Here is a 17,651-nt window from a genome sequence, read left to right on the forward strand (position 1 = left end):
TATGAAATGGGAAGTTCTGGCGGTGGTTTGCTTTTCTCCCATTCAGTTGGCATTTGCAAATGGCTCATCCACACACAGAAAAAAAAATGTTTCAGTGCAAAGATTGTGTTGTCCAGGGTATCTGTGGCAAGCTCACTCAGTGAGGAACTTTGAGTTGAATAGTTGATAGCTAATGCGGGTCTTCATAATGTGATGTGGGACATTCCAGAAGTGGATTTTGAACAGGGAATTGCCTTCAGTGCTGCTTTGTTTTAGTCTGTTTTCAGGCAAGTTTTCAGACTAGCAGATGAGAATCTTAACATCTGTGCTTGTTAAAAGATGCTTTTAAAAGGCAAGCTGTTTTTTAAAAACCAGTACAGCTGTAAGCATAATAAAAGTCATGAAGGTATGGGGTATTTTATGAAAATGTTTAATTCAACTGTTTCTTTGGAATGTAGTAGTCATTGTTTGGAAATTTTAAATTACAATTCAATCCTATGTGTTCCCCCCCCCCTTTTTTAAATGCTACTCAGTGTCCGAGAATACAAACGTCATTTAAAGTTAAGGCTTCGCTGTTCATTTTGAAATAACAATTTAAAAGTGTCATATTGTCATAGAAAATAAAAAATTTCTGTAAAAAAATTCGCACAAAATTTTATGATGGTACAAAACATGAAGCAATAATATACCAGTAAAATGAATTCATTTTACTACAGAAGATTTTTATAAGTTTTTTTGATAAAGAAAAAAATATGTTATTTTACACTTTCAAAATTATGAAACAATCTAAAACAATATAAACTGAACATTTCGTAACACTGCCTTTACAAATTAATAACTTTATAAACATATATTTTTTAAATATATTTATCAGTGCAAGATACTTTCTTTTCCATCTAAAGTTGCAGTATCGTTTTTCCTTTGCTTGAAAGGGCAGTTTTCATTCAATTCCTGTTTGAAGAAATCATATCCCTTGTTCTTCTGTTCTAGCATTAAACAGCCACAGCACTGGGGTTTCCTTATTCTGTTCATACAAATTTTCACTCTGGCTCATCAGCTCCAAAGGTCTATGTTGACATATCTGCTGGAATAATATTCACGGAACTCCCCCTTCCCTATTCCGGGATGTGACAGTGGCGCAGCAGCCAATGCTCCCCATCACAGGCATTGAGTTGCTGGCACGGGAAATTTTAGATGAAGCCATAGGAAAAAGGGTGCAATGCGCCAAGCACTACTCTTGTAGAGCTTGATCTGTTTCCGTGGAGTTGGCACACACTGAAACAAATGGAGGATGCACACTGGCAGTGCCTGGTGGATTGCAGCCAAAAGCTTTATTGTTCCAACTAGAACAAAACAAATAGCTAACCCCACATCCATTTAAACAAATTGAAATGTTTTTTGAATGAGTTTACTTGAGCTTTCCCCTCCCCTCTGTGATAGTCATGAGTCTATATTCATGCTCGCATGTTCCATGTTGCTTCCGGAGAGAGGCTTGTGATACTGCTCTCTTCACATGAGCAACTTAAGATCCATGCAACGTCACTTAAAAGGTTTTAAGTGGTCCTCTAGAGCAGAGAACGTGCCGCTTCTGGGTTTGGTTCTGCACTAAATAACATTTGGTGCATTCAATACGAACCAAATAATAGTAGAGGTTGTACTCTACTAGGGTTGGTTCACACATGCATGTTTATGACGTGTTTCGTAGTGATATCAAGTGATTACCCACATGTGTGAATGATGCATCAAAGATTTTTTAAAAAACACATTACCTAGCATCAGCTCAAAACACAATATTCTTCTATGGAGACAGTTCACAGAATTAACTGAGAATCACCCCAAGCTGAATAATGAAGTGATGAGATAAAGTGATAAGGAAATGCCATTGTTCAGTGGTAGAGCACATGCCCAGATCAATCTCCACCACACTTAGATTTAAAAGCTTATCATACAGCAGACTTAGGAAAGACCCTTCTTCACTTGAAACTTCGAGGAGGTTGAAATAGTCAATATCAGGCTATATGGACCAATGGTGTGACTCAGTGGAAGGCAGTTTCTTCATTCATATGTTCATGCATGTGTGAACCAGTTTTTCTCAATGACGAAACATGAGCTTGGCTCATTGTTTCCAAGTTCTGCCAAGTGCATGTCTTTGCAATTAAACCCACCAACCTTAAACGATGTTTGCACTCATTTAGGTCACGGATCTTAAGATGCTCAGGTGACAAAAGAAGAGTCAATAATTACATAACACAACTAAATATTACATGAAACAAGTGCAGTCAAAAATTATTTCAGCTTGCTCTTCCCTTTGGGATAATTAACTGGCAAGGTGAGCCAATTTCAGTATAGGATGGATATCTAAAAGCTGATTCACATGCTATGTTTCCTTAAGGTGATTTTTCTCATGGTAAATATTGAGCCTAAAATACAGCCTTGTGTGGGCAATATTCCTGGAGCAAAGCATAGTTTTCAGGGATTTGCTCTGCTACAGTAAATACCAGCTCCCACCATGTCAAGGTGCATTTGAACAAAATATTTGCCATACGCACAGCACTGAGGTGGCAAAATCACTTTGTGGTGACTATTGTGGTCATTTAAGATCTTATTTCAGAAAATCATTTAATTCCTAAATGCATTGCATCAGTTATCAATTACTTTTTATAGACACTATTTTCAACATTAAGTCAGCTGATCCTGAAGTGGGGAAAAGTGGACCTACAAATAATTTGTATACACAGTGCTCTTAGAAGAGTAATTTGCAACAAAATCCCCTTGTTGTTTGGTACATTCGCTGTTTGAATGTTTTGTCCTCATTTAGGATTAATATGTTATGTACTGAATTTTGTTTAGCAAGCAACTTGTTGATCAAGCCAACATAAGCACCATATATTTGTAGCAGCATCAGTGTAACCCTAATTAGCACAAATCAATCTTACACCGAGAGGACCACTTTTAAATTGGACAGCAAGGCTAAGAGATGGCAAGAATGGCCTTTACTTTGCAGGAAAAATTATTCATTGCCGTCTATGAATGTGAATGCATGGCTTACTTAAGGGGAAAAAACAGATACTGTCACTTTATGCTGTTGACAAGAAAACCCAAAGTTCAACTTTGGAGGGTAGAGTTAAGAAATTTCCCTTACTTTAGAAAAACAAAACAAAACACAACACAACACAAAAGTCTAATAAAATTATTTTTGCCATTACCAGCAAATTAAAGCTGCATTTCCCTTTCCTTGGCAATGGCAAATGCTTATGCAACAATCTACGTAGAGACAAAGAGGAGGAGAGAGCAAGAGAGAGCGCTTATATTTGAAAATACATTCTATATGAAAGAACCGTAAAAGGAGGAGGAAGGCAGGAGATATTGCAGCTTTGTACAAAAATGGTCCAGAGACATGAAACTGAAATACAAGGAAGTGGAAGAATCAAGCCACCAGGTTGTCCCCTTTCCTTAAGCCCTTGCCTTCCCAAGGTTTACTTACGCTAAAATATACTTTCTCGTTAGTCAGTGAGCCCTTAGGGTAAGTAAATAAGGACAAGGACTTTTAACTGGAGAAAGAGAGACAAAGCTGGAGTTGATGATAACACAATGAGAAGCAGTACAAACAAAAAGGCACTTGAGAGGACACACACTAGCCAGTGCCAAGGACTTTTGCTTTGTTTTTGTTACAGTGTTAGGCAGTACACTTGGTTCGCCGGTTGTTTCTGGGTGATGGCACATGTTTCTTGCATGGAATTCACAAGCACAAAGTTTAGCACAACACTGAGAAACATCAATAAAATTCTGACTGTATTGCTTGGTAAACAGAGCTGACACACTAGACCAGTACTGATGCTACCAGTACTTTTGTTTTGTTTCAAAAGCACCCCTAACCCTCCGTTGCCTATGCACAACACAAGCAATTATACACAAATACAGGTTCAGGAATCCACCAAGTTGCTGTTGCTCCCAAATGTTTTAGTCTTCTTCTGGGCACTGAGCTACAGAGAGCGTGTCCATCTAAAGGACCCCCCACCGGAATACACTTTGTGACAGCATCTTGGATTTTTGCACAGTAAAAAGTAAAACTTGCTCATCAAAAGTTGCAGAGGGGGCTGGAAGGAGGAAGGAAACAAACCAAGAGGGAGGCGGGGAGGGAAGGCAAAAGGAAAGCAAAACAAAACATCCCTTCTTAAGTCAATCATACTTGGTCTCAACACCAGCATTTGATTATTTCAAATTAAAACAGAAACAGAAGTAGACTGTACATGATTCAGATTGTTTAACACAGATTGTTGTCCAAGTTTTAGGATATCTGTTACACTCACTGAAGCTCCTGAGAAAAGCTTGGCTCAGCGTCCTCAACGCAGTTTCCAGGCTGTACAGTAAGAGAAGATCCACAGTTCCCCAGCCTTAAGCTGGTTACATGTTCTTCTGCCTCAATTCTCTAAAACTTCTTCAGCTGCTCCTACATCTTCATGCCTCTGAGTAAGTATTCTGTGCGTTCAGTTTGTCTTTTTTCAATTTCACACCATCCACCAGTTCGAAATTGTAGTTCTCCAGGGCAGACAAGTTCCTGTCTGACATCCCATTGTGCCAACAAGCGCAGTACAGAATGACACCGCAGATCGCCCCCAAAAGCACACCCAGTGCACTCATGGCTATGATGGTGATTAGAATGGGGTCAAGAGTCTTCAGCACGTTTCCTGGCTTTCTGGAGATGTTGTCGTTGAAAGTCTCCCCGTTCTCATGGTAATCAGGAGTAAAACCTGCAGGGGAACAAAGAGCAACAGTGAGGATGTGACTCGGGCATCTAAAGCTGAGGGAGTGAATGAATGAAAGACTGGTGTGAGGATGTGAATGGTGTGTGTTCAGTGACAGAAGATGGAGTTTGATACATTTGAGATGGGGGTTGTTTTGTTCCGTTTTTATGGATAGGTGTGTTCAATGTGTTTTAACTTAATTCTGTGCATATCTTTTGGTCAAAGAAACATATGACAAAAGTGCAAATTTCAAACACAGCTGCGTTCCAGTCTGTATATTGATTTGAAAATGCAAATTAGGTAGATTCTCATTAAGATATAGATTGAAAAATCCCATCGCTGCATTCCCAGGCAAGGCCTTCTTGGTGGTGGTGCCCAAACAGCAGAAGTCCCTGTCACGGAAGAGGCAGCTGGCTGCTTCTCTCTGTGCTTTTAAGCATCACCTAAAAACAACACTGTTTAGACGCACTTTTCAGCAAAGCAGCTTGGGCACAATTCAGTATCTACCATATTTATTATGCCTTTTATTTATGTTATTTTGCTGATTACTGCCATCATGATGATTGTTAGCTCCTAGACTACTGGCAACGATCCCTCTCTCACACCACCTGCCATGTCCTGAAAAACAACAACAGCTTCCAACTCTACAGTTATATGGTTCTATTTTAAACAGAGGTTGCAAGGCCATCTGTCAGGGATTCTTTAGCCGCGATTCCTGCATTGCAGGGGGTTGGACTAGATGACGCCTGGGTATACTTCAAACTCTACATTTCTCTGATTCTATGAACAACTATTGTCTGCTGCCGTCTGTCCCAGGCTTAACAGCTTTCAAGGGGATTTTATACATTTTTAAAACCCATGTAAAAATGAAGCAAGGGCTGTGTACACAATCAAACCCTGCACATAATACACAGAAGAGATCTTACTAGAATGGCGATTGAAATCAATTAATATGCTGCCAAGATTCACATGGCAATAAAATCGTTATTTTAAACCCTGTACCTGTTTGATTAATATCTGGCTCTACTTTGGCTTTCTTGCTCCCTGCGTCGTTTGATTCTGGCGAAGGAAAGAGAATTGACATTGATTATTAGGGTGACAAATACTGATTGGCTATCATGCTGGCAATAATGGTATTGAGGATTTTCCTCTTGCCTTAGAGCATGATTATGTCAGCTTGACAGAGCTGTTCATTACACTGGTCTCCCAAAATTAGCTAAGGGGGCAGGGAGGGGAAGGTTAAAAAAAATCCCTCCCACTGCCCCAACTTGGCACAGTTTGAGAGTTATCAGCAGGGGTCTTCTGTCTCTGGAAAATGAAAATCAGTAGGCAAAATTAGCATGTTTCATTCATTGTATTTATAATCTTGGAGCCCGGTGCTGTAAAACACTTAATCATATACAAGCAGCCCTTAGCGTCAAGAAAGAGTTTTGCTGGCTGCAGAGCGCAAGCAAGGGATTTTGGGTGTGTTGTATGAACTGTGAAATATAAATCCTTCGACCACAATCCCATCTAGGAATAACCCACCTAAATGACAAGGAGCGTGTGAGATTAACTAGGAGGTCAGCTTCTGGACTGCTAGGGAGCAACTCTCTTATAAATAACCAGCTTCTTCATGTGAGTGGTTATTGGGGATGCATCCTGAAGATCACCCACCAAGGCCTGAACTGGATTGGAGTCTACAGCTGGAATAGCTATAAACAGCTATAAATAGTATAAACGGAGGATGGGGGTGATTTCAAGCAGAAAAATAGCAGATGGGAGGGGTGCTAAATCCTTCACTTGCCAACCACTTCTCCGCTGCATTCCCTTCCCAAGGCTATTTCTCCCTCTAACAAGCTTATTTCTGGTCTTGGAGCTGGAAAGTGATGGGAGGGAATGGGTTGTGTTGTTGGTGGGAAGCAGCACTCCCCCCCCCCACCTGCTGCATTTCTGGGGGAAATATCCTCCCCAAGCACTGCTTTTCATCACAAGCTCCATTTGAAGCCATGAGGTGGCTGCCATCAAATCTACTTCTGATATGCCTCCAAAAACTCATTACAAAAGTATTTGTTACCAGTAGCAGCCTGTGCATTGGGGAGGAGCCAGCCTCCTGATAATGGGTGTTACTGCAGTTTACCTGGACTGGGGTGGAGCAAGGAGACAGCAATGTTGAGGGTGCATGGATGCTCATGCCCATGTGTAGTCCTAGCCCCAACTTCATTACTGCTCTTCTGCCCCACTCTTGCCCTGCCCAGGTAAAGGGACCCCTGATCATTAGGCCCAGTCGTGACTGACTCTGGGGTTGCAGCGCTCATCTTGCTTTATTGGCCAAGGGAGCTGGTGTACAGCTTCCAGGTCATGTGGCCAGCATGACTAAGCCGCTTCTGATGAGCCAGAGCAGCGCACGGAAACTCTGTTTACCTTCCCACCACAGCGGTATCTATTTATCTACTTGCACTTTGACATGCTTTCGAACTGCTAGGTTGGCAGGAGCAGGGACCGAGCAACGGGAGCTCACCCTGTTGCGGGGATTCAAACCGCCGACCTTCTGATTGGCAAGTCCTAGGCTCTGTGGTTTAACCCACAGCGCCACCCGCATCCCATGCCCTGCCCAGGTAAGCTGCAGCAACACTGAGGTCAGAAAAATAATTATAAAGAATTTACTACATAGAGGCAGGATCCTGTATCTATTTACAAAGCTGCCATTATCAGAATTAATAGTGCTCTGAATGAGTTATCTGGTAGCTCCTGTCAGATTATACTTACTTCGGCATTCCTCAGGTGATATGTGGTTGTCAAAGTTAATGTCATCCACTGCAATTCCTCCATTTCCTATTCCAATTTCTCCTTCTACCATCACCTGGAAAAATTAAATGACTTGTTTGTTTGTTTACAGTTAATAGCTAGAAGCAGAATCCTCAACCAGTCCTTAGGCCAACATGCCACTGAAGAGTACAGAGTCATATGATTTGTGTGTCTACCTATCAAGGCTGAAGATATATCATAGATTTCTCAGCTTTTCTGGAGTTATGAATTAGCAACAATAGAGGTAGTGAAGGAGTTGTGGAATTCACTCTCTCAGGAGGCTTGGCTGCTACAAACTTTGCTACCTTTTTAGTGCCAGGGAAAGAATCTATTTTAAGAATTCTTCCACACTTTCAAAGTTTAATACGTAGTTGTTCTAGCTGCAGCAGCTTTGTACTGTCTATTTGTATTGTTATTATATTTGTGTACAGTGGTACCTTGGGTTAAGTACTTAATTCGTTCCGGAGGTCCGTTCTTAACCTGAAACTGTTCTTAACCTGAAGCACCACTTTAGCTAATGGGGCCTCCTGCTGCTGCTGTGCTGCTGGAGCACAATTTCTGTTCTCATCCTGAAGCAAAGTTCTTAACCCAAGGTACTATTTCTGGGTTAGCGGAGTCTGTAACCTGAAGCGTATGTAACCTGAAGCGTATGTAACCTGAGGTACCACTGTACTTTCATCTTGTTTTACAATATGGAAGTGTGGCTGAAAGGTGGTTATGTAACATTTTAAGATAATGAAACTGAGAAGTTGGAGTGAGAAACAAGCCTTGTTCCAGAAGAAACAAGGCAGCATTTTAAAAGTTTAACATCACAATTGCACTCAACTGTCTGCCACGGGATACAGACTGCAAAATCTGAATGCCCATAATAGATCAGGGCACAAATGCAGCAGGTGCTTGGCCCTGGCTTGATGAACATGTGAACCTGCCTATACTGAGTCAGAGCAGCACTGACTGCAATGGCTCTTCAAGGTCTTCTGCTGAGAGAAGTCTTTCCCATTTTGAGATAATTTTAATTCAGGGGTGGGGAACTCAAATCATGGTCTCTCCTGCCCTTTCTCTGTGGCTCTCAGGACTCACTCCAGGTTACATTGCTTCCCCAGCCACACCCACTATCCTCAAGCCAAACGTTTGGGACATTTGTGCCTGTATTTATTTGCCTACCTGATAATGCTTTGCAGACTTATGGAGCAGGACCCGGCCTTCTTTCCAGCTGTTTCCCTGATTTCCAGCCAGCATCCACAAGACCTGATCATACTCTCTATGCGTCTGGTACCGCAGCTTGATCCTCAGTGTGCCAACTTGTTCGCCCAGCATATGATACCAGAACGTCATGCAGACTGCAGAGTTCTGCGGGTTGATGATGGGGCTGATGAGCCGTGCAACTTTGCCTTTCTGGTTTTCATCAGCTTGTGAGTAAATGAAATTGCCATCTCCTGCTGTGACAAACATACTGCATTAGAAATAATGGCCCGCTTTTGGTTCCCTTAAGCCTGATGAACCTCAAGTATTCCAAAACTAATCTAGCCTTTTTGGAAAAAATAGATTTGCAATGGAAGCGTCTTGCAGGTTACCCTGTGCTCTCTCCTCTGGCTGCATCGATTCCTTTCAAGTAAGTCAAGGTTGTTCCTTCATCTATATTCCTGTCCCATAAAAGAGAACATGTGGCACTGTGGATCATTCAGGTGATGGTGTGGACCAGCCTTCCCCAACCTGTTGCCCTTTGGACTACAACTCTCATCAGTTCCTGGTCAATGTGAACAATGGCCAGGGATGATGGGAGTTGCAGTCCAAAATGCCTGGAGGGCAACATGTTTTGAAAAGATGGTGTTGGCAGAAAGGACGAGAGTCTCGATGGGACACTATGCATAAATAGGCAGGATAAGCTGGAGGGACCATGGAGCCACAGAAGGAGGCTGTGAGTTTGCTTAGAAAACAAGCCCCAGTTGATGTTAGGTTTCTGTTTGTGCCACTGTGCAGTGCTTGGAGTCACAAGACTCTGTTTTGCATTCCAGACATTCTAGACTGTTGGAAGTCTCACGGAAGACAGGACACGGATGTGATGTTTACTGGTTTCCTGTTCTTTTGTTTTCCAGTTGCTCTCTGCCTTTCACAGAGAGAGCATGTATATTTCTTTTCTGTCTGTGTAGTGAGAAATAAAGCTCTTTGCAATATAGCTCATATTTCTCATCCTTCCCTGCTGCTGGATACTCTGCATAATGAGGGAACGTGCCTGCAGCCTTATCAGAAGCTCAGGTCATTAATCATCATCGGAGGCGATTCCGAAGGACTCGACCGGAGGATGAGCTTTTCCAGCTCGGTCGTAGTGGAGGCTCTGACAGTTGAGAGGAACTTATTTCTTTATTATTTATTTTTATACACTGCCTGTCTTTGGTGGATTCCTGCTTGGTGCAGCTAGTGAGGGTCAATAACAGGCAGGATGAGAGAAGGAATTGGTGGGAGGAGGCGATATAATTTCGAGTTTGTAAAGAGAGACCCTGTGTGGTGTAGGACCATAGGAGGCTACACTTTTCACATCTCTCCTCAGCCATCATATACACTGAGAAATCTTGGGCTGGTCACCAACTCTCAGTATAACCTACCTCACAGGGTTGTTGTGAAGATGTAATGGGGGTGAGGAAGACTATGTACACTGCCTTGAACTCACTGGAGGAATGGCAGGGTATAAATTAAACAAACAAACAAAAGGAAACAAAATGGCAACCTTAGCAACTCATTCATGCACATTTTGGCCCGGTTATACTTAACGGAAGCAAGATGGCAGAATAACATATGTGAAACATGGATTTTCTGAAGGAATTCAAGACATCTTGTACCCTGATCCCAAACACTTGTGCCACTCAGCATTCCTGCTTGCAGTTCTGGAATCATTCCCTACAATGATCTTGCAGTTAATTTATTAGATTAAAATCCTCCCCCCAATGCATTGATAGCTCCGCTTCTCTGTGTAAAATATGGAAAGCAGCTGTGGTGTGTGGCACAGAGCCTTTTACAAACTGGCAAGACAAGCCCAAGTGTTTTGCAGAAAAGAAGAAACCAGAACTGTGATGTTTCTGTGAAAACGTTTCCAGATTACAGCGCTGGAATGTGAAAGGCACCTGAAACTCGAAAACCTGATGATAACAAAACCACATTTAAGGAGTATCGTTTTTTTCCACAACCTTTCAATGAGAGGACAAGTTGTGCTTGCCTCCAGACACTGATGGCAAAGTTCAAATATTTTTCATTTCAAGAATATTATTGCAGCTCTGGGTCAGGAACTCTGCCTACTTTGTCTTAATTAGTGCTCAACTTATGCATGCCTTTTAGATTTTGTCAGTCCATGGCTAACATGGCTTTTAACCTCCCTTCAGTGTCAGATCTCACTAAGTCATTTCATTTTACTTTGCATCAATTTTTCCCCATTATTGCAGCCTTCGTTTCAGATAACCGCCTTTTGCTTAATTTGATGCCATTTATTTGTACAGTACCATTTATAGTCAAAGTATTATAAGTTTCCCCCCTTCTACCCCATAAAACTAAATGTACTTGTCTTAGGATTCAATTGAAAGCGTCTCTAAATTTAAGGAGCCCAATTTTGTCTAATTTCCTTGTCATTCTCATTAAGTAAAAAGAGGGAGGGAGAGGGGCTGCAGAAAGTGGAGATGAGAAGAGGGGGGTCACAGCCAGCACATTTGACATTTGCATAGATGAAAAGGAGTCCAATAATTGAGGCACAAGTGGGTCACAAAATGCCCCATTGCTTATTACATTTGGAAGGTAACCAGTATCAAACATGAGATGGCTTGAGGTGCTGCTAAGGGACTTCTAGATATATTTGTAACATATATAGCTTGATCCAAGTATTCTTGAAAAGCATACAGGAGACAAAAGGCTCTGGAATAGCTGTAGCACATTCGGTTCAATTTGACCATAATCCTAGGAAGGAACCTAAAAGAGCACAGTTCTTTTTTGTTGTTGTCGGTGTGAAATTCAGTAACCTGAAATACCGTTCCCTGGAAGGCCTTTTGATTTTGAATACAGTGCTCTCTTTCTCCCGCCACTGCTAGTTCAGCTGTGAACCCTACTTTACCTGTGTGGTCCTGAATGGGTCCTGGTTTGCTGGCGACCACTGCCCACCTCAGGTCCAGTTGGCTGTCATGCTCCCAACGGCAGATTGTCTTCTGAGAACTGTAGCCAAAACCACAGTTGAAACCATATGCTGGGAGTTCTTCAGCAATGGATTGGGAGGAAGAGAGAGAGAGAGAATTACTTACGCTGGTAAGTTAATAACAGCACATTTTTCTCTTATGCCCCTCCCCTCAAATAGAACACCCATCCCCAATGCTCTGTCAATGTCTGCCCAACATTTTTAGGCAATGTTCATCTGGCTCTTGCACCATTTGCTGAAAATGGTTAGAGGGTGATGGCTTGGTTCAGACGTAACACCATACCATGGTGTTATGCTATGTGAGCAAGGCTGGAATGCTGCTCAAATCGTGATTGACAACCCTTGTTGTAGGGCAAGCGCAAGCTACAGTCTGCTGCTTTAGATGTAACAGCAAAGTATGGCTTGGAAGAAACCAGAAAAGAAAGGACGATGGAAAAGCTGGTGCCAGATGTGAGGGCTGCATGGCAAAGTGCACAATAGTAGTGGGTCCCCTCTTACACCAATGGTCTCCTCCACCGGACAGTGGTGGGCTGTGAGCAGCAGGAGCATTGCCACAGTCTGCAATAGCCATCTCTGAGCTGCCCGCCATTTTGAAGTTCCCACAATGTTCCAAACTAGCAGCAGTCCAGGCCACTGTGGGAACACAAAAGTGGTGGGTTGTCTACTGCCTGTTGCTACTACTTGGTAAGCCTATACGCAGGGACACAGGTGAGCAATAATATCATGATATCATCAATAGATCTACCAACGTCCATAATAAATTAATTCACAAATGGACAACAAAGCACATCATTTATAAATTGGACTTTTAACACACACAGTGTCGAAATGGAAAGCACCCCCCCCCAATGTTTAACAAATGTCACATCCTTCTCAAATTCATTCTGTTGTTTCAATCTGGCAATGGGAGTTCCATTGTGCACAGAGAGATTTGCATAAGAGCAATCTTGTCCAGTTTCTTCCAATATCAGGGAATGCTCCACATGTGAAAACACTATTAAGAGAATTTCTTGATGGACTTCATATCCTATTTGTACCTGGCAACCACAGAAAGGTATCCACAATGCATCAATTCTTGCTCTACATTTAAATAATCTGTTTCCTCCATCTGCTTCCTGAGTATGTGCTTCAAGAGTTTCTCAGCATTCCAGAAAGACTATTCTCAGTGTTAGAAGAATGATTTATGTTTTGATTTCAGAATGCTTTTTTTTTGCACCTCAACACAGATAAGAAGACCCATGCATTCCAGATTCTAAATTTGCATCCAGATGTGCACCTAAATGCAGATGTGGTCTGTAGCCATCTTCAGTCATTGTAATGTGGTATCAAGGAAGTATGTGAAGGTGGCAGCAAGGACAAGTGTGCTGGCACTACCACTGCTTTGCCATATCAGATGTCCCTCAACTTGTGGTTGGTGACTGTCTGCAATGGGGGGATTCCTGCACTCATAGGGGTTCTCTGTGTGTTTGAGAACCCTGGAAAATTAGGATTCTAAAATGTATGGGGAACTTTCACAAGTACGGGTGTCTCTTTGTTGTTAGGAGGAGGTTTTCAAAGGTTGTCAAGGGCCTAGTTGCTGCTGATTTTACTACTGGATTGTTTAAGAGGGCATGTGATTGGTGGTGTGTTAGCCAGGGCATTTGGGTGCTCCCTAGTTTGTTTTGTATTTCTTGTGTTGATATGGGTTTGTTATTTTTGTAGAAGTCTGCTAGACGGTATAAGCTTTTGGCTTACCAAGTTTTTACCTGGAGGTTTTGTGCTGCATGGCGGAATAGTGGGTAGTGTGTCAGGGGAATTAGTGGGGATGGGGCTTATTTTCTATTTTTGCAAATCATACAGTATATTGTAGGTGGTAACAATGAGCATAAGTAAATAAATAAATAAAAATGTGTGCACTTTAATTGGCCCACAAGATGGCAGCATTTAAATGAATACATTTGGAAAGGACGAGAGACAAATGTGGCCCACAGCCAACTAAATACAAAATAGGCTTCAAAAGAAGCTCCCTGCAAAACAAGGGAAGTCTGGTATTATGTAGCTTATTTTGGTCTGGATGAGATCATATCTTGTTTCCAGATTTTGTCTAGTTCTGCCTAGTAGTCTTACATGAAATAGTTTGTTATCTTTTAATGGAGCCTGAAATTTTAATGTAAAAACAAATTCCGCACAACTGAATCCTTTCTTGTTTTTGTTTTATGGGATTTTCAGAAAAAAAGTTTCAAAATAGGTAATATACTTTCATTGTTGGGAGAAAATGCCCACTTGACCATGGACAACTCCTATATTAATAACCCTCCTCTCTTTCTCAACCAGGTAACATTAAGAAGGTCAATATCTAAAGACATCATCCAACTTTAAAAAAAACCTATCCCTAATTAGCAAAAGAATGAAAAGAAACTCCCATAATCTCAAACATGAACTCATGTTTGAAATATTGTCTTGCTGTTGTGACTGATGATGTTTCAAGCTCAACTAGGAAGATTGATAGTGCAACAATTCAATTCTCTTTCACCAGGAATGAGGTAATGCTGGGCAACCCTACACCATCAGCATTCTTGTGATAATGAAAACATACTGCATCAGATTTCAGCGGATGGACTGTGACCCACACCTGGTAGGTTGCATTTTTTGAAATGAGAAGGAGGAAAAAAAAATCAATGTAAGTGGCAACTTGCAGAATTGGGTCAAATATGGACCCTTGTGGGCCTGAAAAATATTGCACACTAACATTACAGAATAGTTGTGGGTCAGGTGTGCAATATGAAGGAATTCATGCCAGCTAAATTTGTTTTCTGCCTGTTGAACTGCACAATAATTCAAATATTCCATTGGAACTCAGGTAGCGGTCCTCCTTGCTCACAAACCTTAATTGAACGTACTATTTCAATTAATTGATGCTAATTTACAATTGCCCATTTGTGATTTTAGTGCAGATGTTCTCATGAAACACACACGCGCGAAAGCAGCAGATGTCTAAAATACCCACTTAGGCAATTTAAAAGATGGCCAAGTGATGAGGCAAATATATTGCAGGCAAATGCCAATTCAAGTGAGTACAAGCTTGCTGGTTTGCAATATTCCAAATGATTCCATTATATGTAGAGCACTTGAAATAAGCCCTGAATGTCTTGGCTAGGCTTTCAGGGCTGGCATCTGAAAATGACTTAGCAGTCGAGCTACTGCCTTGAGCCAACAGAACCAGAAGTGCAGGACCAGTCTTGCTTTGCTCAGAAACCCCCCTACAAATTCCTACATTTTCAGTTTGCCAGAGGTACAGAGAAAAACAGCAAATACGGCGGCACTAGTTGCCTAACAAGCTGTTTGAATTAGAGTTAATGGGTGATGTGTAGCAAAATCTCCATATGACTCTTTAACAAGCATAGAGGTACATGGCATTATGTAATTAAAACAAATCTGGCCTGTGAGAGTAGCCAACAGCTGCGTTTCTTGGCCACATCTTGTTCTCGGCTGGAATCATTAATACTCCACATGAAGAAGCAGTTGGACAAATTCTGTGCAATACCATTTGTCTATCTTGGTCTACACAGGGTCCCCTCTCGTGGTTTTTTTTTTTTTTTGCACTCATCTGTTTTAAGCAAGAAGGGATGGGATGCCACCAATCGAATATCCACTTTGGAGACACAAAGGGTTGTATCAAATGAAGCACTACTCAGAGCAGAGCCACTGAAATCAGTGGGCCTGTTAGCCACAGTGGCATAGCGTGGGTTGTTAGCACCCGGGGCAAGGCAAGTAATTTGCGCCCCCTAACCCGTGGATTTCCGCCCCCTTACCCTAACCCTCAGATGTTGCGCCCGGTGCGGCCGACCCCCCTGCACCCCCCCACGCTACGCCACTGGTCAGCCATGCTCATTAATTTCAGTGTGCCTTCTCTGGGCAAGACCAATGCTAGCTATAACCCAATGCCATTTACAAGAAGGTGAACATTTGAATAAAGAGACTAATTTCAAAACACTCTATGCAACTTTTAATTTGAGCATGGACTTTTAGCAGTTGGGAGCTCCTGACAAAGGGGTGGCTTGCACATTATGGCTCTCACATGGAGGCCACTAACTGTCACCAATTGTCGCCAACTGGCAGCAGCAGCAGCTCAGTGCCTTGACAGGGCAATTTTATCTGTGCCCCTGCAAATGTTACTTTTTAAATGTTTACAGCAGTGTGAAGAACATTGATTAGAGCAAGGAGCTGTTGCAGCGAGACAACGGACACCTGGAAAAATATATGCGGTGTCCTTAGAAGGTTTACAGCTGCACTCCTAATGTTTGCTTAATTGGGAGTAGGCCTGATTGACCTCAGTGAGACTCGATTCTCAGGGTACACATGCAGAAGGATCAGAACATTTCTGCCCAAGCACTTTGTAAGTATTCTTCTTCCATGTTGCTTTTGCAGGTTCCTGAAGGAATTCAGTTCATTCCTCCAGCCCACACTTCTCAAGCTTCCGCCACTTTGATGTCTCAATGTCATGTACTTTGCTGAATCGCAAGAAAGAAAGATTGAATTTAAGAGCTTGAACTTGGCATGCATGGAGTTTGCAATTCTTGCATGAAAGGAAGCTTAAATGGAGTGTAGCTCTGGCATCTACCCCACAGTGCTGAACAGGCCGATGACTTCTTGCAAGGGGTGGCATTCAGCTAACGCTTGCAGGATGTGCTTCCTTGCCCTCGCATTTTTCTTTCCTTCAAAAACGGGCAGGAATGTGAGTCTTGAGTGAGACTCCCATTGGTGTCCATTCATATCCCCTGAGCAGACATTTTGAGACAAATGGAAATTGAGCTAAATGGGGACCATTCAGTTTGGTTTTCCATTTGTCCCTAAATGCAAGCACGGGGCGCTGCATGCATTCCCTAGTAATGAATTAGTCCTGCAACTTTAGTTCTTGCTTCCTTAAACTGCGCAGGGAAGGTGGTAGTGGGATCATTTGGGAAATAAAATGAGACCTAGGAAATGTGAGAAAGCTCATCTTTTTGTTTAAATTGGAAGCTGATATAAAAGATACTTTACCTAGTAGCTCAGGACTTTCCTATAAATGTCAGAATGCACACGTACTTGAAAGTAATCAAACAATCTAGTAATGTAACTGCCAATATAATGTCTGTCCCATCAATACAATGTCTGCAAAAGCATAGATACAAATGTGTTTGTCTCAAGAAATAAGAGGGCAGGATGTTGCTCACAATAGCCTATGCTGACTGAACAATCTTGGGAGGAAGAAAACAGTTTGGAGCTGGGGAAAGTGTTCACCTTCATGACATGGAAATCCAAAGGTTAAGAGACACAACCTTGCAATTAACCACCTTCTCTTTTGGCTAATCAGGCCTGAAACACAGTTGTCTTTAAGGAAGCAGGAATGCTGTTAATACATTTATGTTTTGTGTTTTGCATGTAGCAAAGCCCCCAGTGTCACGTTGTAGTGGAAATACTTATACATACATACACACCCTGCTAATAAATTACTTTGGAGACTGTGCCTGACTGCAGTCTAATAAAGGAAATGTGAGTAACCGAGGAGTGACCAGTTCCCCTCTTTACAATTATTAACAACAACAAAATTAACATTGGTGCTGATCACTGTTGGAGAACTTTGGGGAAATGCTCTTTCTTTCTCTCCTTTCAAGCCATACAGGATATTAAAAATGGCCAGAACTCCTACTATGAAGCCCCATGTAACTGCAAATTAAGAGCTTTTCAAAAAGCTATTAGCTATTGTATTGATTGAGGGGGAGAAAGGACCAGCTGCCACTAACAGCTTCTCTCCTCTCTGCCCAAGTTTATCGTAGCACTTTGTACAACTCTTTTCAAGGATTCTTGCTAGAAAAGAATATTGTAAAACTGCCAACTCCGTGGTGGGGGAAAAAACGAACACACACTGCTTTTTTGGGTCGGTTTTTGTAGAATGGTGGAAGCTAAAAATAGGATGGCCTCCTCCTCGGTTATTTATGGCCTTTGTTCCT

The 17,651-nt window shown here is 42.0% G+C and overlaps 1 protein-coding gene across 3 annotated transcripts in view; it reads right to left on the bottom strand.

Moving 5' to 3' along the window:
* Positions 1 to 393: 393 nt before the first annotated feature.
* The window catches only part of NRP1 (neuropilin 1), a 123,966-nt gene continuing 106,708 nt past the window's right edge, over positions 394 to 17,651 (bottom strand). For 2 of the 3 annotated variants that reach the window (XM_081931595.1, XM_081931594.1), the window contains exons 13-17: positions 11,605 to 11,742; positions 8,676 to 8,947; positions 7,473 to 7,566; positions 5,727 to 5,783; positions 394 to 4,730 (exon numbers count right to left, since the gene is read on the bottom strand). In XM_081931595.1, the coding sequence (XP_081787721.1) occupies positions 4,438 to 4,730; positions 5,727 to 5,783; positions 7,473 to 7,566; positions 8,676 to 8,947; positions 11,605 to 11,742 (854 nt within the window). In that variant the 3' untranslated portion in view covers positions 394 to 4,437. The remainder of the gene's footprint in view (positions 4,731 to 5,726; positions 5,784 to 7,472; positions 7,567 to 8,675; positions 8,948 to 11,604; positions 11,743 to 17,651) is intronic. The other variant, XM_081931596.1, reaches the window with a different exon arrangement.

The sequence above is a fragment of the Podarcis melisellensis genome, assembly GCF_964234715.1.
Source record: "Podarcis melisellensis genome assembly, chromosome: 12".
In the NCBI taxonomy this organism is placed as follows: Eukaryota; Metazoa; Chordata; class Lepidosauria; order Squamata; family Lacertidae; genus Podarcis; species Podarcis melisellensis.